We start from the raw sequence: 22,948 nt of genomic DNA, 5'->3' as shown, positions 1-22,948 counted from the left end.
GAATTCTTCGGGCAATTTGAGACACAAATATGGCGCCCAAATGTCTTGGATCGATCTTTTGTTTTAGTCCCGATGACGCTCGGATGGCTTTTCGTAATTCTACAACGGCCACTCGCTCATGGGTGCCTGGGTTCGAGGCTGACGAGTGCAGTCCACTCAATGTATTCACTCGTGTCACATTGCGTATCTCGCTCATAGATTCTCAGGGTTGATGTTGATGCTTGTGCATGTATTATTTTGTCGCCTGGGCAATTCGTATTCTATGCCTGATCCTTCTCGTGTACTCCATATGCTATGACTGTGGGACAAAATGACAAATGCTGTGCTTCAAGACATGTGGGGTCGAAGCCGCTAGTGTGTGTGAACGACTTCAGAAAAAGGCCAAGTGTATTCAAAGCTTGTTCCTCCGCTCCCAAAGCAAATGCAGAACGCCTTGCTCGCTACAGTCTGTCCGTAGGTTTCTCCGCTGGAGTCCCGTCGCTCTGCGCAACGCAATGAGTGGGTATTCGCAAAAGACAAAACATCTGCGTCAAGAGAAGTAAAGTGAAAGATACAAGACCCGCTGTGAATATGAACAATTTTATGTCTTCCACCACGAACCACAAGTTGCAAATGAGATCCAGCCCGGCAATTGAATTTGTGAGTGTGATGAATGATACATGTGTGGGCGGGCCCACCAGCACGTCGATCGTGCAAGTCCGCCCGCATCTGCCAGCGACGATGTCATGCTAACGTCAGCGGCTTGCCTTTGGTTGGACAGCCACCAGACAAGACAGGACCAGGAACGGAAAACCGAATGAGGTTGTGGGCTCTTTGATCCTGACGGGGGAGCTCCAGTGGAGCTGCAGTGTACCGACCCCTCGGGCGGAGTGGAGGCCGGAATTGGCTGCTTGGCAGGAAGAGGCGTGTGATTTGTCGAGCCAGCCGCCGGGTGTCTTGCTCCATCTATGGTGTGATGACAGAATGATGGCCAAGGTACTGCAAGCCAAGAGGAAGGTTCTTCGACTGGAATATTAGGCCACGTCAAGAGAGTTGCTTTTGATCCGAGTCGGGGTGTGCTATGGCTGAAGTAGAGTTCCAGCCCAAGCAGGACACGGAGAACCGGGGGTGATGCTAAGAAGTTGTGAGAAGTCGACGGCTTTGGACACTCCAGGGTGCGATAATGCAAGATCCAAGATGCAGGGCGCGCTGATCAATTCTGGGCATGGAGACGCCGCGACTCAGCCAGCCTGTGTGGGAATGAATCAGGGCTGGTTTCCCATTGGATAGTTCCACTCATGCTATCGGGCGCGGCCCGATGCACCCAATTTTGGTGTACACCAGCAGTGCAGATAGGATGAGTGCTAAGGCTTTCCAGAAGAACTCAGTCGTGGTCCAATGCGTGGCAGTTGAGTCGAAGCTGCAGGCTGTTGTCTCGTCGCAGTCATGCAGCGAAAAATGGCGGGCGGATGGCAGCACGGGCACTGACCGAGGCAGTTGCCAGCTATTCGTCGATCCCTTTCAGGCCTCCAAGTCCATCCATGATTGACAGTGGTATAGCAGAGGGGTCAAACTTTTCGGGGGTCGTCGGCATCGTCGACACACTTTGGTATGCTTCCATCTCCTCGTCGGCGAGGGTAGGTTTGGTGTGGTTGTGGTCCGTGGCCATTGGGTAAATCTTCCATTGTCTGTCGGCAGATCCGCGATCGACTAGGCGAACCTTATCCGCAGGCTCCCTCCTGACAGCCGAGGCCTACTGTGTTCCGAAGAGCACCACAGAGCGCCGATCAGCATCAGCAATTGATGGTGAATGCGTGGCGGCCTCCTCGTTGAGATTTTCCATCGCCGAGATGCTGCTCACAGGCCGAGGATCCCACAGTCGTGTCTGGGGCATTGGCCTTGGCGACCTGACCATTGATCCTTCAACTCCACACGCACGGGCCTGGAGTCTTCAGCGGAGGGGTCGTTGACCAGGTGTGTAGTGGGGCACCAGGAGGGCGGAGGGGCGATCCTGCCAAAGCTGAAGCTGGAGGATGGAGATGCTTCTCAAGCTTTGATATCGTATGTGTGGTGTGCAGTGCTGGTGGTCCGGTCCGACATGTCGTCTGGGCAGAGTAGCAGTGGTGGCAGCGGCGGCGGAGCAGTGCTCACAGCTGCTTTCATTCCGTCGCTCACTTTCCGTATCCTGTCATTCTGGCGCACCTGTCGCAGTAGTAGATGCCAGTCCCCACCCGGATCATGCCGTACATGCTGGCATCGTCCGTTGTTGTCATCTCCACGCAGCGGGCACAGCGGAGACAGCGGATGACCTCGATTGATGCGACGGGGCGCTCCATGCTGGCTCGTACGGAGCTTGCTGAGACATCAGAGTCTGATGATGAGAAGGAGCCGTATGAGGACGATGATGAGGAGCTGTCGTAGTGCTTCTTTGACGGCCGTACTGGGGACACCATCATGGCGGCTGTTGCTGGAAAATAGGCTCTCTGCCTGTTGGCTCTGTTCGTGGTGTCTGACAACTGTAGTGCAAGCAGCTGTCAGGTCGATGCGATGGGCGATTGTCGAGGTTGTCGTCTGAAGACACGGGTTGCTTGTGGTGCAAAGTTTGCTTGTTCGTACTGGATTGTCGAAGTTTCGCTTGTTTGGATGTTGAAGGGTGGGAGGGCCAAGTGATAAGGTGGTCAAAGAAGGAAGGGGGCCGTGGGAGGGTCTTATGGATCGAGAAATCTGGTGTACATCCGCGCTCAGGATTAGCACATGGGAGATCGGCACAGCAGGAACTGGATGGGGAGGTGGGCAGGGGGACGCCAGCTACGTACCTTTTCGACGCCGGTCCAGACACCATCTTGGCGGTACGTACCGCGTGCTGCGCGCCCGGCTCGCCAGGGCGACGAGGGGCGGTGCCAGGGTTCTCCTGGCAGTGTGCAGTGAGACAGTCGCATCCCAGACACACGGACGGGTGGGTCGGAGGCTTGAGATGCAATTATCGGGTCTACCCTGTGTTACCAGGGGGTTTACCTCTGGCAGCGGGGTCTTTTGCTCAATCCCGACTGCCTGATTGTGACTGCGACTGCGCAAAGAGGATTGTACTGCAGGGCGGGCAGTGCTATGCGCTAAATCTGAGTACGTACCGCGTATACTGCGTACCCGTACTTTCTCAAGGGGGGGGGGGGGGCTCTTCTCGCTGTCTGGACCCAAACGGACCATCTCAAAACGGACATTGCAGGTGGGCCCGTTCGCTGGTCCAGCCCGTTGAATTCCCACAGTTTCATGAACATTCAGTACTGTAACTGTAGACACCAGTTCCTCACACAAATTGCTCTTGTGAAGGATGATGCCTGTCTGTCTCTGCACAACACTGCGGCCAGACTCATGTCTCCCGACTACATGCGATGGAAATTAGCTGCAGCAACGTGCAGATGGTATAATTATTATGGGCCGTGGTTAACACAAGGCCACGTAACCGTGGACAAACATCCCACAAGTTTCACGTTTTGACAAGAGACTGCGTGTCCGTGACGAAGTTTCTGTGTGAGGGTGAGGCCGCGGCGCAAGCTTTGCACTTGGCTGTGTAAAGGCCGGAACATCCAATGGTGGGGAGTTTCTTCGCTGGGCAAGATAACCCCGAGACTTGGCCCCGAGGTCGTGCCAATGTGCCGAGACACTAACGTCTTGTGGTTTTGTAAGCTGACAGACAGGCCCCCTCCTCCCAGCGGCTTTTAGAGTCACGCCGTGCGCTGGGCTGCTGGCTGGGTGACCGTGCAGTCACTTGCCCAGCAGGCCCAGGCGTTGCAGCCTGGGCTGGGCCAGAGATGGGAATAAACCGCAGCATGTCAAGGTACACGTACAGCCGTGCTAGGGATGGTTGCTGTGTCAGCCATCAGCGCCGCGTCCGAAAGCGAAAAATTGGACCACTCTATTTGACGCTGGAGCCTTCTCCCCATCCGGCCCATCCAATCTGAGGTGATGCGGCAGTAGCACTAACACGCCGAGTCTCCTCCCTTTCCCCGTGGAAATTGCGGCCCTGCCCCGGGGAAGCTCGTCGTTGTGCTTCCTTACATAGTGCTCCCCTATTTTCCGAATTTGCGGGCGACAGCAGAGGTCACAGCTTGATCTTGCCGTCAGGGGGGGCCAGGCGGTCCAGACGGGTGACGGGCCAGCCGGGGGGCGCTCTTTATTGTCGGGGCTGGGTGTGTGATGGCCTGATGGTGGGCAAGAGCCCACAGTAAATGGGAGAGGTGACTGAGCAGCCAGCGGCCCCGAGGGGACTCGAGGGAGTGAAACGGTGGGGAAACCGGAGAAAGCCAGCGAAGCGACACGGGCGAGTCGAGAGTCCAGACTCAGATCCGCACCCAATCTTAGATCCACGGGCCCCTTTTCGGGCTGCACGTCCTGCAAAGTTGCTGCACGCTGCTGGGTCACACAGGGCAAACCCCGTGGAGAAGCAGGGCTCCAAACGGTCCACAGGCTTCCTGTCCAGGCTGGCAGGTTCTGGCACGCCCTGACGGTCTCAGAGAGTCTGGGTCTGCGTTGTACGGAGTCCGCTGCCGTCTGGGCACTGAGTCTTCGGCTTGGCGACTCCTCTCCTGCATGCAGGCCGACAGAAGCCATTCTGGCATACGAGCACGCTCCGTACAGCTTGCTGCCCTGACTATTAAACTGTGTACAATATCCCGGCTGGCTACTACTTTGGCCTCGATGCAGGCGCCAACAGTGGGCCCCAAGTGCCAACGTCTGCCCTCCTCAGCCGTTGGGCCGGTGGGAAGGCGGATGGGGGCATATAGGCACTTGCGTGGGGGGGGGGGGGTTTGGGCAGCCAAGGGCAAGACCGTTTCGAACGGCCCGTCGAACCTCGATATTAGGATGCAGCTCAATGCAAGCTTGAAAGAAAGGAGCAGGAGGTTGAGCCGTACTCGCCAGCTGGCCGGCTCGAATCATCGAGATGGCAGCCTCACGCCAATCCGGGCGCGGCACGTAAGCCACGTCGACAACGACGCGTCGTTGAGCCAACGCTCCTGAATGGCGAACGGTCGGCCTGTTGATGGTCGGCGCATCTCGATGATGAGCGTCGGGAAATGACCAGCGTCCTTCGTCCGACAGCGGTGTGGGAGTTGCCGTTGTCAAGTCGAGTTAGTTGTCGAGAGGCTTGCACGTGGCTTGCCATAAATTCGCCACCCATCGAAGCCAACGACCGTAGACTGCCACAGTGACAGTACTGACATCAGCCACAGGCGGTAATTGTGGGCGGCAGCACGCAGTAACATGTGGTCGTTCCAAAATGTGGATTCAAGCTCCTGTTTTCTTCCAAGAACCCGGTGACTTGGTTGCTTGTCTGTGAAGATCACCTGGAGGATCACCAGCTACGATCGATTCCATGCATACGAATTGTGGTTTTGTGATTTCCATGTTGATCACGATGATTTCCATGACCACGACCACGATGTGCACAGACGGAACATGAGATCCGACGACTGACAAGCTGCAGCCACAACAACCTGATTAGACGTGCGACTCTGTGCTGCAGGTCACCGGCACATTTCGGCCGAGAGGGAAGGTCGCGCAGTAGGGACCCCGGACCAAATATCCCCCACACCTGTTGAAGCCCTTAGCGGGCGGCAGATCATACTGATAATGGCCGTGGGCTTCGTGATATATCAGGTGAAATTGGCATGACAAGGCGCGTCGCTGGAGAGGTCGGGCTGCAATACACGACGCGAAAACCTCAATAAGTAAATATGTGCTTGACCAGACCGCCGTCGGTCATGCGCGACGGCATTTTCACCTGGGTATAGCAAAGCAAGCGTGGTGATATCTGCAGGCGTCTCGTGGCCTCTGGTGGTGGATGCTCTCGGAAGCTAAAAATTGGCAACGTGAAAAAATGGCATGCGGAGGATTCTGTTTTCGCAGATCCCTTGCAGAAGGCACGATGCTGCCAGATTCTTATGCCTCCACCGTCAATGCCTGTGGCCATTGCCCGTTTGGCCAATGGCGGCCTACTGATCCACACTGGGGACATGCTGCCCAGGATCTACATGACAGTGTCTTTGCAGTAGGCTACAGTACAGTAGTGGTGAAGATGGAGTCACGGCGTGTGGAGAGAGGCCTCGCGAGGAGAGGTTGATGTCAACATCGTCAGTTTTCAACCGCCCATATTTTCTCAGTCGCTACGGCCCCAACCAAATCTGGTCGCGAATCTGCCCACGGTCACGGCCGAAATCTGTGACAGACAACCTCGTCACAGGCTGAGTCTCTCCATTCCAGCCACTCGAAACCACCGCGAGCCTCCCGTCCTACACCAAGCCTACGCGCCAGACACGTTTCTTGGCACCTAGCCCCCCGTTACAGTCTCCTATGTGCATATCTTGATACGCTAGCCGTGGAACTGTCGCCGTCTTTAGCGCCCTTCACGTCAGACCGGACTTAGCAAGCGGTCCGCGCCTTTGTCGATGCGCCTGTGTGAATCAGATCCATTGCTCGCAGTCGTCCATCATGGAAGATTCGACAATGCAGACGCGCGCTGCTGGCCACCACCGGGTCAGAATCGGCTCAAACGGCGCGTCGCGAGTGGATGCCGGGTTTTCTGGCGTTCAACTGTATTCTGCCAGTTGCTAAAAAGCCGTTCGGTCTCATTTAATCGGGATCGATGTTTTGGAGTACGGTATTCTGTGGCTCCTGTGGCGGTGCTGACATCACTCGCTCGCTCGTGGCAGGTTTTCCACACAGTAGAATCTCGATCCCAAGCTGACTGACCCCAGTTGAAACACGCCCACGACGCCGTAGCAAGAGGAAAGGATCGTGACCACCTGAGCAACTTCTGGCACCTCGTTTCCGCCAGCAGCCAATGAGCCAAGCCTTTGCCAATGACTCCGAGGCCCTAAACAGGCAAATCGATACGGCGGGTCAGACGAGGGCCTTCACCTGCCATCCCGAGCTGCTTCGGATCCAAGAAACGTCGTTGGATCGCGAGGGCGCCCGGCTTCACGGCACCCACCAACCCATCACCAGCTGCCTAGTGGCCGATTGTTTGACGGTCACTAACTGTTCGTGGACGGCCGTGGCTTGACAACAGGAATTCATCAAACGACACACATTCTTTGGCCGAGGACTTTTACCGAGCCTGTGTCTCTAGCTGCCCGTCATGTGGAACTGCACGGACTTGATGCACCCCTCCTCCCACTGCCGCCGTCCCAGCTGGGCGGTATTGCATCTGCAAAGCACCGGTCTAGCCTAGCGGCTTTCGGTCAGATCTCGATGACTCTCTCGGAGCCGATCATCGATGACTCCCTCCCGGAGCTGACCTCCGTCTATGATGAAGCATTCTGCTCTCTTGCGATCCTGCATATGAATGCACCCGACACCACCGATCGCAAACTCCGATGGTGTTCTCGTCCGACTCCACGCGCATCTGGCTCCGGACCGAGGAGGCAGCCCGACGGCTTGGGATTCGTCCACCCCTTGCTCCTCCCAGGCCCCTGTTCGTCGCAACATGACATGCATATTCTGCAGCATTGTTATTCTTTTCTTCCTTCGAAACATTTGTGGGTCGTTTAGCTGAGTTCACCTTTGCAATGCCACGACACGGCTGACTTGGCGAACCCTATTCGGCGTGTTCGTTGCATTCCACTGGAACAAACCCAGGAGCTGTCTCGCATGGCTCATGGTTCGCTCAGCCCTGCGATCCGCTTATTATGGTTTCGTGCCAGGGGACCGCGCCGCCCGGGGACTGCCTGGATCATGCCCGCCAAACGTGTTGGACCCCTAGAATTCTTTATCTCAAAGGTTCAGGTGTCCATTCAAACACGTTAGTTCCAGGGGCTTAAGCTTCCTCAGTAATTTATATGGCTGGTGTAATAATGTAAAATAAATGCATTTAATAAATATTTAAAATTAAAATATAAGCTAGTTATAATAAATACCCTTATTTATATAAGTATTAATAAACATTCTTTAAATATTTTTTAATTATATTTTCTTTTTAATTAATTATTTTAATATAAATAAAATATTAAATAAAAGAATTAATTAAAGTTTTTTATATAAATTTATTTTTTTTATTATCTTTTATTTTATAAATTATAATATATTTATTATTTAATTAATAAAATATATAAAAATTATTTAAAATAATTTAATTAATAATTTTATTTTAATTTTTTAAATTTTTATAAAAAATAAATATAATTAAAAAAATTAAGATTAATAAATATTTTTAAATTTTAAAAAATATTTATATAAATTAAAAAAATAATAAAAAAGAAATAAAGTTTAAAAAGCGTTAAGCTATTAAAGGGGCATTAATCCTTACATATACTGCAATTTAATTATAAACTACTTATATGCCCTTAATCTCCTTACCTTCAACTTCGCCACACTTAGATAATCGCTCTTGAATACGGAGTTAACCCCAAAACAATCAAGGGTCTGCAGGTGTTCTGTGTGTTAGAGATAAAGAATTCTCTCGAAGTTGTCAATCTCGCGGGACTGAGTCATTCTGAAAAATGCCGGGATGGTGCCAGCTGGCGGTGTCACATCGAGGAACAGCGAGGTCGCCTGTTCGTCGGGCAACATGTTCTTCAGCTGGTGTTATTTCAGGAGAAGCCCGGAGAGCCCTTCGGTGGGGCCTCGGCGGGCGGGACGAGGAACCAACATCAACACGAAACCTCCCGTCAACAAAGCGGCGGGACGAGTTCCTGCGACCCCCGAACGGGTCTGCGAGATGCCACCCTGAACGCTCGCTTCGGCCTAGGCTGCCACTATTTACAGTGCTCTTTGCAGGCCTTGCCATCCTCCACGCCAGGGCCCTTGAAACCTGCTCTACCACGCCGCATCAAGCCTCTCTGTTGGAAACCCACCAACGTCCAGCAATCCTGCGGCAGATGGCCTGTCAAGCGCGATCTATAAGCGCGTACCGGCCCCTGCTGTAGCGACAAATAAAGATCCAGGTGCCTGAGATGCCACATTGGCGCAGGAGAAACGTGTCAAATATGGTGCGCGGCCACCAAAATCCCACCACCACCCGTTGGCGGTCACGCTGGCCGCGCACCATCGCGAAGTCCATCGAGACGTGTGGATTGACTGGACCGTTTCGGCATTTCCAGGATAGGTCCACATACGGTCCCAAAGCGAGCCACGCCAGCAGCACCTGGGACAAGACCAAAAACGCTCGCTGCACCGCCCGCGGGATTCGTGGCCCGCTTCGCAGTCCGGCATGAGCTTATTGCTGACTGGGTGAGGCTTTTTCTTTGCTTGTTTGCTTGTTTTGCTCGTTCCCTTCCTATTCCCGCTGGGTCGGAAAGACAAAGCCACCCGACCGATGCGTCCTTTGTCCCCGGACCATCCTAAAATCTCACACTTTGCTTCGGCCTCGGGCTGCACGGCGTCATGCGCGAGGAGGGCGTGGGTTGTCAGACCATAGGACCGCCGAGGCTGCCGTTCCCTCGGTTACAGCGGCCGGCCAACCCTTATTTTCTTTCTGCTTATGTGGCAGCCTGCGAGCGAACCTCATGCACCAACCGGTTTGATATTACAGTTTTTGTGCGGTTCGCTCGGGCTGCTGGCGTCTTGTCGTGGTTCGCTTACCTGAATATCTTGGGGGGGGGGTATTCATTTAACCACCCCCCATGAAACCTTAAGTCGGGTGTTGACTCGGGGAGTTTTTGCTGCTTGTGATCCGCTGTGATCATCCGTCCAACCCCGCGCAGAGCGTCTATTATGCGGTTGCGGAAGGACATTCGGCCTCCTTGGTGAAGCCGGTTGCCATGTGAGATTCTCATCCAACCGGATCGTGGTGTCTGTATGCCAACATCCTCGCCTTCGCTGCAGATCTGTTTTGCAGGACAGATCTCCCTGGATCTACGAATCGGTTGCCCTGTGACAAGAGAGATTCGCGATGTCGGCAATAACACTGTCTGTGTATTAGTCCTTCACGTGAAAGGAGTGAGTCACTTCATGCCGCCAGCCGTTGGGTCGTCGTATTCGATTTGGGCATGCACCATGTGATGCGAGAGCCACTTTTGTTCACAAGTCCCGGTCCATACTACATAAAATTTCATCGGATCTTTGAGTCTGACTTTTCTCATGCGGCAGTGCGATGGTCTCCTGGCTGTTCGACAAACATCTCCGCCCCCAACGTAAAAGCATGATGCCCGAGGAGGGCAGATAAGATTAATGCTATGTGGAGTAGCATAGTCAGTGATCAAACGGTCTCCGATGTCACATGCTGAGTTGAGTTGGATTCATGTGACTGGTTTGGAAAGCCCCCAATTTTCCAAAGTTCGGATTATGCTTCTCGAGTGCCGAGTAGGTTCCTTTGCCGAGCTCTTGTGAATGGGTTCAAGTCCCATGAAGGAAAAGAGATGCTTTCCCATGTCTCACGTGTCCTTAATGAACCTGTGAAACCTTCGATATTTGCATCCAGCCCCTCGACGGCACAATTTCGCGATTATTTATCGTTGATGTTGTTGCCTGCCGTAAGCCAATGTACGCTTCTTGTGACGCAGTGAGAGTGTTGGTGACAGTCACGTTCAGAATCCAAACAGATAACACTGGTAACTGATAAAAAATAGTTTCACATTGATTGTCTGAAATAAGACAATATTCTTTGATTACATAAGTAATTTCAAGAATGCGGGTCTGCAAGTCCCCACATTATCTTCAGTCATGTACATGCGCCTTGAGTTCCGTTGGTTCCATGGCCAATCTCCTCATGCGTTAATTATCAGACTCCCCACGGCGTGGAAGTAGATGCAATTCCTGGGCTCGGAAGCTTCAATGTTAAGACGACAATGAGGCATTTTCATCTACACTACATCCTGGCGAGTCAAGCAGCCATGACCCTTAGGTGACTTCAGGAGGGAAAATGTCTGTCCCACAAAAGCAATTCGCAATCGGTTTCCCGGAACACATTGTATGCCACAGGTGGTGTGACAGCTTAGGACTTTCATCTCCTGTGCATGAATTTCGCGTCTTCACATTCATTCTGGTCGTGTGCAATATACGCTGTGTCGAGATTGATGCATTTGAGCATTTTTTTCCGCCGGAACAGCGGTTCCATGTTGGCCCCAATGTTAGTGGTGAGAGAAACGGTAACATGCTGGTTGGATGCAGCTGCCGCTGATTATGATCGTGACGGTGCATGTTGCCTATTTGCCATAGTGGGAAGATTTCATCATGGAATTCTCCAAGAGTAACGTCATCAGGATTGATATTCTCGCAGACTGCGAAGCTTGAGATTCAGCAAGCAAGAGTTTTAACGACCTCGACTTCCATTCTTGAAAGCTGCATAGTAGGACAATGATTCTGTTCAAATGCATCAATTTCAAATGTACGCGGTTTCAAGCGTTGACACCGGTCTGTAAAACTTGTATCTCATCTAAGTATAAGAGCCATGTCATGGGTACGTCGCCAGGGTCTGATTCACAACCCCAACACCTATCATGTAGATGAACCTGCTCAATAGTACTTCACCGAGTTGCCGCGGTTTCGAAGAGAATTCTACGAGCAGTATACAAAACGCTATGGCACCGTAATCTAGATAAACAAAAGTCTTACTTTAGCTGCAACAGGTCCTGACCCATCATAGAATTCAGGCTTGACTTCTTTACGCGAGGGGAGCTTACAATAGTGAAATCTGAGTCTCCAGACACGAATAGAAGCGATGCGCCTGAGGTAAACATGAAATGGAAATTAGATTATCAGCGTAGCCTAACGTTCCGCACGGAGGGGACCCTATGTGATCGCACTGTTGCAGTATGTTGCCTGACCCAGCACATCTGCGCGGCTTTCGAATTACAAACTTGCACACCTATGACCAGACGTGATATGTCCAGAACAACTTGAAGGCCTTTCTCAGAGCTCCATCGGCCCCTCATGACACGTCTGGGGCCCACCCCGGGTCGGCAAGCTCAACTCCACTCGGGATAAAGCCAGGAGCGACTGCGTAAGGTTAGCCAGATTTCTCACTGTGAATATTATCTGGGGAGCAATCTCCTACCTGTCGTCCCAACAAGCGTCCACTCGCCCAGACTCCTCGCCGACTGCCACTCCCCCCTCTGGATCGCCACCTGCGGCGCCTGATCGTCAAACACATCCGGGCCGAGCGTCGCCTTCCGCAGGGGCTGCCCGTCGTCGTAGGACAGCGACAGGACAAGCGGCGCCCCGGCGTAATAGTGCCACACCTCGGCCGCGTCCACACGGTGCCAGATCGAATCTCCAGCTGTGCCCTCGAGGAGGTAGTAGATGGCGGTGCTAGCGGAGCGGTTCAGGCTGGTTATGGTGAAGGGGTCCTCAAAGGTCTGGATGTAGTAGCCCTTCTCATCGTTCGGGACGAGGCTCAGCTTCTCGACGACTTCCTGTGCTGTGCGCTCGTTGATGGGTGTGTGCTGGCTGCTTCCGGGTGTTGTGGGGTTTGGCCTGCCGAGGACGCCAGTGGGCGTGCTTATGAGCGTGAGGAGACCCAGGAACACAGCAGAGTACTTTAATGAAGCCATGATGCTGATGGGTGGTGATCTCGGGTAGTTTCCAGCGGAAGCTCCTGTCTGCCCAAAGCTGACGTGGGGGAAGTGATCGATTACTAAAATGGTCTTGACGTGGCTCAGTCTATGGAGAGGCGTGAGACAACGAGAGAAAGAGTCAAGCGAACTCGTTGCTCGAACCCAGTAGTGGCCTGTGGATCATTTATTGATGTTTGGATATTGTCCTATGAAGGCTTGCACTAGTGCTGACAACGTTGCGCGTTGGCCGGCAGTTCCGTGGATGTTAGTGAGGCTGGAGATGGCGCGATTACAAAACGCCCCCTGCAATATCCCCTGCCAAGGTGTGATTTGTCGAAAGATCGGCAAGACTCCAGCAATCCGTCCGTAAATATCAAGTACCAAAGGGCTATCCTCCCTCGGCCGTCTCCCATGACGGACCGCTGTGCAACCACCTCAGTCTCACAGTCTCAGCCACGTAGTAGGAGCAATTCATGACGAGGCCCTACATACTTCTTGGTAGCTGAACAATTCAGTAAGCAGATATTCAGCACATTTCATGGTGGAGATCCTGGAAGTATGCTGAAAGTGATTTAGAGTAAGGTCGTGAACACGATCTCGCATTGGTTTGCATCTTGTACAACCTGGACCATTCTCCGAGCCAGACATCGGATGTATGATATCCCCCACAGAATCTTGGTCAGCCGGCACAGACGGTCAGCTGTTTTCGGGCCGTACGAAACCGCAGAGCGTCACAAGCCCGCCTCGTAACTGGGATGCTAGCGAATAACGTATGAGGCATTTCAGCAGTGGGCTCCGCAAAGTGTGGCCGTGACATAGGTCCCGAATGACCTGTCTGTCCAGAAAAGATGTCGATGCTCGCCCTGAATCTTGGTACGTTACTAAAGCTATTGGTAAACTATTTACGCATCTCTCTTAGTCACATAGACAGGCCATCCGTGAGGAACAACAGTGAAATAAGCTGCATTGGAAACATTAGTTTATGCCTGTGGGTTTTGTGTTTTAAGACTAGCACCAACCTTTGTACTCCCACTCCTCCTCTGGATTCATCTGCCGGAAATCATAGTCCCTCACCAAGGTTGCCTGAGGAACGCATGTCAGTATCTTCTGCCGCGTTTACCGCATGAGACGAGCAGAACTTACAGCCATCTTGGACATTTGAATTCGCGCGATATGTTGTCCTGGACACGACGCCCATCCGGCCCCCCACGGACAGAAAAACCTCTCCAAGCTCGCCGCATTCGGGCCGAGCCAACGATCTGGGTTGTACTCAGCCGCATCTGGGCCCCAGAGATCCTTGGATGTATGAAGCACATATGGATTACATGAGAGCACGGTCCCTTCGGTGAAGGAGATATCGCCAAACTTGATACCGCCTTTAGGGACGACACGTGGCAAGCCCACTAGAAACATGTAAGCCATAACGTGGAAATGGAAATTGATGGCGCCAGTTGCTTACTTGGTATGGGAGCGAAAATTCGCAGAGCCTCCTTGATATTTGCTTGCAGGAATGGAAGTTTTGCAGCATCATCGTAAGTAATAATCTGGTCCTGACAGCGACCCTCCTTCCGTGCAGCGTCAATCTCGTCTCTCATGCGTTGCCACGCATTGGAGTGGCGAATGAGATGGTACACGAAGCTTCTAATTTATTGAGGTCAAGTCAGTCATCAGCAAGACTTCACCGACCTGGCCGTTGAGACGTACTGCATGGCACAAGAGATAGTATCCGAGCCGGCACCAAGGTTCGAGATGGCAGCAGCAACCACCATATCGTCGTTCCAAATCTTGGATGGGCCGTTCTTTTCTAGAGCGCGGAACCAATGAGCAGCAATGTCAAATCGGGCATCTGGGTTCTTCTTCCGTTCTGCCAGAGCGCTCTTGGCCTTTTCTCCCATGTACCCAAGGGGCAGGACTTCCAACCAGGTCGTTAGGGGGTTGCAGAAGATGTAACTGACGTAGCGGATAAAGCCGAACAGGACGAAAAACAACTCCATGGCTTCGTTCACCGCGATTGCTCCCCCGATATCTTCACCTTTCTCGGTAAATCCAAAAGACTGTGAGAAGGTGACTTCGCCGGTGACATCGTAAGCCGCGTACGAGAAGAAGTCGCCCAGCTTCAGGGAAGTCTTCTCTTCCGATGATTTGTCCAGCCAAGAGAGGAGCTTGACAAGGACCTCATCCATGTAGGGCTCCGAGCGGATAACATGTTTGGCATCGAACCCCTGCCTGAAGCTCATGTTCAGTCTGAGCTTTTCTTTCGGGTCTCTGAATCCGAGCGGCCCGGGCGTCCTGTAGTCGGGCAACACAAAGATCTTGTACCATTTACTCTACGCATGTCTGTCAGTGTAGGGCCCCTTGCTCATTGCCCAGGTCCTGTTCACCCCTAAAGGACTAACCTTGTGTAGTGGCGCAATCAAGAGCGACTTCACGGCGTTTTCGTGGCACACGCTGACTTCGTCGTGTGCAATTCGCACGAACTGGCCATACTTCTCATGTGCCTTCGCAAGGACCATCTGTTGGTCGCCTCTTATGATGTAGCGCATGTGCCAGAGACGGGAGAGGGAAGCCAGAAAAGGCCCGGGGATATGGCTAATTGGAGAGAAGTAGCGGCGCCGGATAATTGTCACGAAGACTAATGTCAAGAACAACACCAGAAGCTGAACCGTGATGTACTGGCGGCTCCATACTGCAGGCTCCTGTGCCATATCTTGCCCGCTCGAGTTGTTTGGCAAGTGTTCGAGTGCCGTAGCCCCAACTTCGGGGCTAGTCTGGTGAAGCTGGCCCATTTCGAAGAGGAACGATGAGCTGTGCGATAAACGGGAAAGAGAGAGTGTGAGAGAAGGTATTCACAAGTCGATATGACTCATGTGGAACAGAGAACAGCGACAGTCTGCTTTTTGTTTCGAACTCCCGAGTGCTGTTACACTGGACCACCATCCACGTGGTGCGTCCGCTCCTATCAAACCTTCCTCCATTCAGCCATCAGGATGGATCCACGAGGGTGGTCAGCGAACATATCAGGCCATACGTTTCGTCTTTAAATGTCATAGATAGCCATTGAAAATACTGGAAATGCAACTCCCATGTCAGCTTGTTCTGAAGTGCAAGCATCCACTGCGACTGGCCCAATCAGCATCCATATCCCCACTTTGATCCCACAACCGAGACGTTACACCGGAGAGGGGACCAACTGCTGTTGACAATGAGGGTGGGGTAACGCACTGGATGTGATAAAATTTCCTCGCTTGTGATCAAGGCAGGAAGACGTGGCTTGGATTTGACTATGTCGCTGACGGTAGGACCCGTATCTGTCCAGGAATGGGCTCTCATCTGATGAGACTTGCCTTGGCTCCGCCATTGCACATATCACGTAAGAACTCTTATGTATCGAAGTGCCACGTTCTGTGGTCGCGTGCACAAATGGACAAGAGAGTCCCGAAGATGCGTATGGCCCCGCTCGGGGAAAGTATAAATTTTACTTGACTCTTTGTCCTTTAGATTTTTTCCGGTAACTACCATTCTAGAAGACTGGCAAAATATGTATGCTGGCTATTCCGCACCCCTTCCTCGTGATTAACATAAGACTTCTCTATGTTGTTTGCCGAGGCAATTCTAGGTGTAGTATAGTATATCTCGAGGCCAAGGTAAAGGACCTAGTATATGGCAAAGTCGGCAAAGAGAACAAAGCAGAGAAGAACATAGGAGTTCTGTTAGTGTCTGTCACTAACTATACAAATCGCATCACAGAGCAAGCGTCACCGGGCCCACCGGTCTAACTATGCTAGGTCTCGCCAAAGTGAAGTTGATTCTGAGAGCACATTGCATATAAATTACCGTTATTCGAGTGCCGATGAGGTGCTTTGTAGACTCTTCATTGCATTGACGCGACTGCAGCCCACCAGAAGAGGCAATTAGAACTAGATGAGACATCATCAACTATACTGTCAGCACCAAACGGTTTGAAATTCAGCAGCATCTATGTAGGTGGGCTTATCCTTACGCCACATGTAGAACAGGAAATCGCAAGTGTGCTCAAGCAGACATCACGCGTTCGTCAGATTATGGAGCATTTGTGTTGGTTTCAATTTGTTGTAATCCATCGCAGTGTAATCCATCGCAGTGTAATCCATCGCAGTAAAATCCATCATTGTCTGTCTGCACCTCTTATCATCCACTGAACAGGTTCACATCTTGGTGAACAGAGATCGACCACAACATCACTTTCTCCGCTTCCCCCCACTAAAAAATTGTTTCCATAGACCCTGTTTATTCTGCTTACCAGAAGAACTCGATGAGGAGCCGTGCTGCTGACTGTGATGATGAGATCGCGATGAAGACCCGGGTTGGCCGCCGGAATGGCTCTGAGAACCAGATGCCTCCTCCATTGGGAAGTCATCTTCTGAATCCTCTGGCAAGTCCACCCGTGATGCTTCTAGCTGTGTTAGTTGGCCAGGGGCGTAGATCGGTGTCTCCAAAGCGTCTGATATCCGGCTGTCCAGGCGTGCTTGTCTGTACATCTCCTCTTCTTGCCTCCGTTGCGTTTCCTGTTGCTCTGCCTGCAACTTGTTGTTGACATAATCTTCCCAGTACGCTGTGTACCCATACAAATTCTCTTGGAGAACCCAGTATGAGTTGTTCCAGGGTCCTCGCCTTGTCTCAGCCTCATACTGACCTCGTGATGTCTCTATGTTCTCCTGGATCAACTGGGTCTCCTGTTGCGAAAGTCTGCCCCTGTACTCCCACTGATCCTTTTTAGTGTCAAAATCGGTCATCATGAAGGTAGCGGAGCTGATCGTGTCACCGTGGCTTCCTTTCTCGCATTTGGCACAGAAGGGGCTAAGGCTCTCGTCGATGTTCGCCTTCCACGGCCGGTGCCTGCAGTAAATCTCTTCTGGCCTCCGTGCGTGCCTTGCCGCGCGCTCGCTATCTTCACATGGTATTAACTGGATGTACTGAGTCCAGTATTCGCCTGGTGGTGTGGCCTGGTTTGGGTGCTTGCATAATGAATGTGCTGGGTATCTATTGTGTTTTGCACAGTATTGGTTAATGGACCTACTGGCCAAATCCCTTGCTGAATCAAAAGCAGAGGGAATAAGCACCAGTAAGACCACTCACTCCTTGTGACACATAATTACGGTTGATAAGTGTGTTGAAAGTAGGTTCTAATGTTTCTGAATTGCTTCACGTCTTGTCTGCTCGGAAGGTCATGTAGACTTGCAGAGGGTGTCTATTGTCTGGAAATTCTGTCGAAATATGGTGCTATTTATACAGTAGGAATGAGACGAACAACACAACGTAGGCAGTGAGTTGCTTCTTGGTCATGACATTCCAATGTGCTGGTGTAATAGTGGCTTACGATGTTCTGTGACTGGAGATCTAGATAAATTGTACTGAATTAGAGCATAAAGTGATACAAGGGACCATACTTGCAATCCTTCCATCGTAACATGAGGCATAATCGAAGTCTTATTCAAGCCTTGACCTAAGCAACATGTTCCCCCTGTTCACGCCACGAGTCTAACTCACGGATCCTAAGAAGAAAGCTGCTGAAGAGACGTGAGGCTCTGCTCAATAGAGTTGATGACATCTCTCATCGACTCTATAATCGAGTCATAACCTTTTCATCTCAAATTGCCTTCTCTATTGAAATTGTTGCCGTGATTGTTGGGCAATAGGCACACACAGGCCGTAGTCAGAACCAGCCAGCTTTGTGACCCAGCCTAGCCGAAGTCACTAGCACGCTTCTCACACCCTTCGTCGAACATTTAATCACTGGGTCATACGAGAATTCAGTCATTCATGTGTATTACTATGGGTTAATCGCATTACTATCTACACCGTTCATCATTATAAGAGTTACTGTCAAGAATATTATCGTCTTCAGATATTACACTTCAGCACCTGCGAGTGAGAGCTTCCCTGTCTCTCCGGCATAGAGCTACGGCAGCGTCCCGTATCGAGTAATCAACCAGCTTCCCTCGTCCAGGTTGTAGGGCTTCAGTAAAGTTGAAGTCATCTGGCACGCTGCTAAAACCCCCAAAGCTCGATCTGACCATAACATCATTCAGAAGGCCCTCCTCATTGAACTTGAAGTTGCCTCCAGGCGAGATCTCACCCGACACGGGGTTCGTCACCGACGCGTACTCCTTCCTGGCAACCTCCAAGCTCACGCCCAGCTGGCTGGCGATAGCCTTCACTGAGCACTTCGCGTTGGCGGGGTTCAGCAGGAACCTGCTGGCGGCGTACATGGAGGCCAGGAACCGGGCCAGGAGGGCAGACTTGGCCTTGTCGGACAGGGACGACTGCCGGACCGTGAAGGCGGAAGATGTGATTGGCGCGATGTAATCTGATACACGCGCCAGGACGTTCGGTGCTTGTCCCGCCGGTAGGGACTGGCTCTCGACCGTGAATGGGTAGGTCAGGAGGGTCGCGTACACCGCGGTGCCATTGGGCAGGGTGCCGTTGAGTAGATCAGCATAGCGAATGTTGGTACTACCGACGGCCTAAGCGGAGCCTGGTGTCAGCAGGATTTACTTGTTAAATACAGCTGAATAATGATAAGGACTGACCGGGAATGAATAGTCTCCGTTGGCAATTGTCAAGCCAGCCTTTGCTAGGACATATTGGATCAGGAAAGAGTATCCACTCGAAGGTGAGTCGACAATGATGTCTTTGCCCTTCAACTGAGATAAGTTTGTGATGGATGGAACCGAAGCGATCACTAGGTCTGGGCCTTGGTCAAGTTGCCCAAGAACTGTGACATTTTGGTTCTGGTTGAATCTGTAATTCAAGGCATTGTCGACGGTGGCAGTGAGGATGTCGTACGTCCCGTTCAAGATCGCGTTGAACGCATCCGTGCTGCTGGCAACCTGGTTGTAGGTGACGTTGAGGCCATTGGCTGTGAAGAATCCAAGTTGATTCGCGACCGAATATGTCGCGGTCGGAGTACTGGCGTCTCCTCAGTCAGTGCCTGGGTAGGTAACTACCTTCGCGGGAAGGGAAAGGTTGCTCGGGGTCATACAAAGCTCCGTATTGCACAGTCTGCAGTGCAGCAACAGCGTTAGCGAGCAGCGAAACCGGGACAGCGGAAAGTCTCATTGTCGCAACCAAAATCTGTGTGCCGGGGCAAAATAGATGTGTTGTGAAGGACAAAGTGCTACATTTCCGGTCAAGAATGGGATTCTCTAGGAGAAATCAACATGTTCGGTCCAATGCCCCTTGGGTGCGCTATACATGCAGAAAGGGTGGACCGCGGCATCAGATAGACAGGGGTGGCAAGACGATGTCACACAATGCGGAGACTACTAGGCGTTCCCCTTCGACCGACCAGACGGGCTCGACCGGCTGGTGTTCTGGAGATATGAGCGTGGCAAGCTAACCGTATAGTGTGACCGATGGACTTTTGAAAACGGATCGTCCAATAGGTAAACCGTAGCTGATGTTCAAATTCAGAGCAGTTGTGGCCGCCGTTGAAAAGCAGGAGTCATCCCCACCTCCCAGTGCCTTATGCTGGCCAGCATTTTCTCGCTTGCAGAGTATCCATAGTTATCAAGCCTTTCAGGGCTCATCCATCAGCGAGGGGACGGCAAATTTAGAAGGATTCCAGCCCCTGGTTAAGCCTTCCTTGATCCGGCGCCACGCATACACTCCACCACAAATCCAGGTCTCTCAACCACGACGATCAAGCCAAACAGCTTCGATGTGACTTTGTCAATTCCTTCATACACAGTGAGGTTCCATCTCTCCGGAATCATCGGTCTGTCGTGATTGGGTCGGGTGTCCCTGTAACCCAAGCGCAAAAATGGAGAGATCATGGGAGATGTGATATATCGCACAAGGCGCGAGTCTTGGCCCTGGGGGCAAATCTCATTGCGGGTCGGCCCCTGATCCCTACTTCGGCCACTACAGTAGAATGCTTCATCTTCAAGGATCGTAGATAGCGTTCGTCAACGACAAGCTTCTGCCCTCCCAGGAGGATGGTAGAGCCAGTACTCTGCTTCCTAGTTAGGGCAAGCGGATCCAGCAACATGCCCAATATCAAGGCATTGAAACAGGTAGTCGAACTTTAGAGATCGGCACACCACTTGAAAGGGTTGCAGCTTGGGACGAGGTTCGTCTGAGGGAGAGAGCTGAGCGGTGGAAGAAGTTCCGCAGGATATTGGGACCACGTGGAGTTACTACGAAGGCAGGGGAGGGCTTCCTAGCCCCCTGGGACAGTTCGCGATGACTCGTTCGAGGATTTTAACCCAGATGGCACTAACGAGGGGGACGTATGAGAGGTCGACCACCGTTGGACTTTGTCTGGTGCACAAGTATTCTGCTGCTGATCACGCCTACAGCAGCGATGGCTGCAATTCAAAGAGATGATGTAAACGCAACGACTTGAAGTGGCCTGGAGTTGGACGGGAGAGTAGCGCACTTTAGTAGTTGACGTTGGCTTGCTCCTCCTTCAAGTCACATTCGCTCGAGAATTGTGGCTTGCGACCTGTGAAGTGACCTGGGGTCGACTACTGGAGGGCTCGCCATTGTGCAGGTCTCGCGGGTTTCACCGTTTTCCGACGCAGGGGCTAATTCCTGCAGCTTGCAGGTGGTGGCTGATGCAGTCCGTCTAAATGTCCGTTGTGACGAACTCAGAAATGTGGCCCCTGGACGATGAATCCATACACGTTGTCGGGCCCCAGGCGCCCCAGACACTAGGCTCTGAGGAACATATTAACCGCCCCTCCCGCATTCGGCTCCACGGACGGCCCCGTCTGCGATGCTTGTTTAGCTTACCCTCGTTGTCCATCATAATGACGCCTTTTATCAGCTCGAAGGGAGATGCCATTGACGACGGCGTGCCGAATCCAAGAGGCGAGATCAATGCCATTCTCTCCATTGCGTTTGCCTGCCTTTCGTTTATCCTCGTTTCGCTTAGGCTTCTTGTGAGGTGCCTTGTCAATAAGTTGGCTGGTCCAGACGATTATCTGATTGTGGGATCACTGGTAATGAAAGCATTTTCAGAGGTGTCATACAGAATCTTACCAGCTGTTTAGATATTGGCAATCGGCTTGGCTGTGACTTATAACGAAGGTGTGTATATACCTGGCATTATCATTACGGATGTATACTACCGGATTACTCCTCTTCATATGTCTGACAAGCATCTAGAAGCAAAGAACGGATTCGGCCTACACACTGACCAAGTCAATCAGCGACACAAGATCGAGGCCTTCAAGGCAAGTCAACGAGAATGGCCTTCGAGCTCTTGCTCTGGAATAAGCTGACCAGTACAGTGGTTCTTCGCTGCTCAAATCATTTACAAGGTCGCCACTTGCCTGACGAAGCTCTCAATTCTTGCGCTATATCTTCGAATATTTCCGAACCGCAACTTTCGAATATCCACATGGATCATTGGCGCCATTGTTGTCGCCTACACTCTGGCAGCTTGTCTTGTCACAGTCTTTGGGTGTCATCCGATATATAAAGCTTGGGATAAGAAGGCCGAAGGGAAATGTGTGGACATAATCCAAGTCTGGTACTGTAAGTTATGTCCTTACCTTGCCCTTAGTCTTCTAACTCATCATGGTTTATTGACCTGCTATATTGTCAGCTACTTCGATCATGATCATCATCACGGATGTGATGATCATATTGCTTCCTCTGAATCAAATTCGACATCTTCAACTACCACTGTTCCGAAAAGTACTCCTCTCTGGGGTCTTCAGTCTCGGGATTTTCGTGATCGTGTGTACAATCGTGCGCATGTGCACTGTATCACCTACAACTACAGCTCAAGATCAGATCTGTAAGCCTCGTGGACCCTCTACCCCTTCCATGGGCAATACTGATGTGTGTGCCAGATTACCAAGCAACCTCGAACAGTTGGACCTTCCTCGAAGTGAACGTTGGCATTATATGTGCTTGTGAGTTACGATCACGTTTCCAATTATTTGTTTGTCAGGGCATTCACAATTAAGATTATCTGTCTATGCCGCCCCCTCTACCTTATCAACCTCCAACCTTTGATCAGACTACGCGTCATGCTGACTTCGACCAACTGCCAGGTCTCCCTGTCCTAAGAATGCCCATCAGGAAACTTCTCTCTCCCCTCAGGAGCAAGAAAACAACAGTAACAGGCAGCAGAACACATGACCACCAGCTCAGGACCATCGGCAAGATGACTTCCAGAGGGACAACGAAGAACACGCGGCATGATGATGACAGTTATGAAGAGCTTATCATACAAACTAACAGCTCGCAGAAGTTTAGCGACTTCAATCGTGTATAGCAGCATGTATTTTGTACTATATGATTTGGGATATGTTTCCCTGGGTATTACAGTAGCGGTATTGACCAAAATGGAGCCTAAAGTCCTCCATTCCAAGCATATTCATGTTCTGTTCATTCTACTTCAACACTTGTAGGAACATTGTTACTTCAACGTGAGAGAATTCAAGCACTCAGAAAGGCTGCACTCAGGAAGTTCACACACAGCAAGC

General features: G+C 51.6%; 6 protein-coding genes across 6 annotated transcripts; all 6 read right to left on the bottom strand.

Moving 5' to 3' along the window:
• Positions 1–1,483: 1,483 nt before the first annotated feature.
• INS49_015601 (uncharacterized protein) lies at positions 1,484–2,435 on the bottom strand (the record flags this gene model as incomplete). The annotated part of the gene is made up of 2 exons (XM_043176280.1): positions 1,484–1,667; positions 2,155–2,435. 2 exons carry the CDS (start codon positions 2,433–2,435, stop codon positions 1,484–1,486), a joined length of 465 nt encoding a protein of 154 aa, XP_043019735.1.
• A 9,407-nt stretch (positions 2,436–11,842) lies between these two features.
• On the bottom strand, positions 11,843–12,464 carry INS49_015600 (uncharacterized protein; the record flags this gene model as incomplete). The annotated part of the gene is made up of 2 exons (XM_043176279.1): positions 11,843–11,910; positions 11,969–12,464. The coding sequence occupies 2 exons, from the start codon at positions 12,462–12,464 to the stop codon at positions 11,843–11,845; spliced, it is 564 nt and encodes a 187-aa protein (XP_043019734.1).
• A 905-nt stretch (positions 12,465–13,369) lies between these two features.
• On the bottom strand, positions 13,370–15,010 carry INS49_015599 (uncharacterized protein; the record flags this gene model as incomplete). Its single annotated transcript, XM_043176278.1, has 6 exons — positions 13,370–13,428; positions 13,487–13,550; positions 13,611–13,870; positions 13,927–14,108; positions 14,172–14,794; positions 14,864–15,010. 6 exons carry the CDS (start codon positions 15,008–15,010, stop codon positions 13,370–13,372), a joined length of 1,335 nt encoding a protein of 444 aa, XP_043019733.1.
• Positions 15,011–16,742: 1,732 nt separating this feature from the next.
• INS49_015598 (uncharacterized protein) lies at positions 16,743–17,239 on the bottom strand (the record flags this gene model as incomplete). Its single annotated transcript, XM_043176277.1, has 2 exons — positions 16,743–16,774; positions 16,837–17,239. 2 exons carry the CDS (start codon positions 17,237–17,239, stop codon positions 16,743–16,745), a joined length of 435 nt encoding a protein of 144 aa, XP_043019732.1.
• A 1,122-nt stretch (positions 17,240–18,361) lies between these two features.
• Positions 18,362–19,565, bottom strand: INS49_015597 (uncharacterized protein; the record flags this gene model as incomplete). The annotated part of the gene is made up of 3 exons (XM_043176276.1): positions 18,362–18,970; positions 19,037–19,365; positions 19,454–19,565. 3 exons carry the CDS (start codon positions 19,563–19,565, stop codon positions 18,362–18,364), a joined length of 1,050 nt encoding a protein of 349 aa, XP_043019731.1.
• Positions 19,566–21,075: 1,510 nt separating this feature from the next.
• Positions 21,076–21,336, bottom strand: INS49_015596 (uncharacterized protein; the record flags this gene model as incomplete). Its single annotated transcript, XM_043176275.1, has 2 exons — positions 21,076–21,167; positions 21,243–21,336. The coding sequence occupies 2 exons, from the start codon at positions 21,334–21,336 to the stop codon at positions 21,076–21,078; spliced, it is 186 nt and encodes a 61-aa protein (XP_043019730.1).
• Positions 21,337–22,948: the final 1,612 nt, after the last annotated feature.

This window comes from Diaporthe citri, assembly GCF_014595645.1.
Source record: "Diaporthe citri strain NFHF-8-4 chromosome Unknown scaffold_9, whole genome shotgun sequence".
Classification (NCBI taxonomy): Eukaryota; Fungi; Ascomycota; class Sordariomycetes; order Diaporthales; family Diaporthaceae; genus Diaporthe; species Diaporthe citri.
The sequence above is the reverse complement of the archived record's forward strand: the minus strand, read 5'-3'. Positions and strand labels throughout refer to the sequence as shown.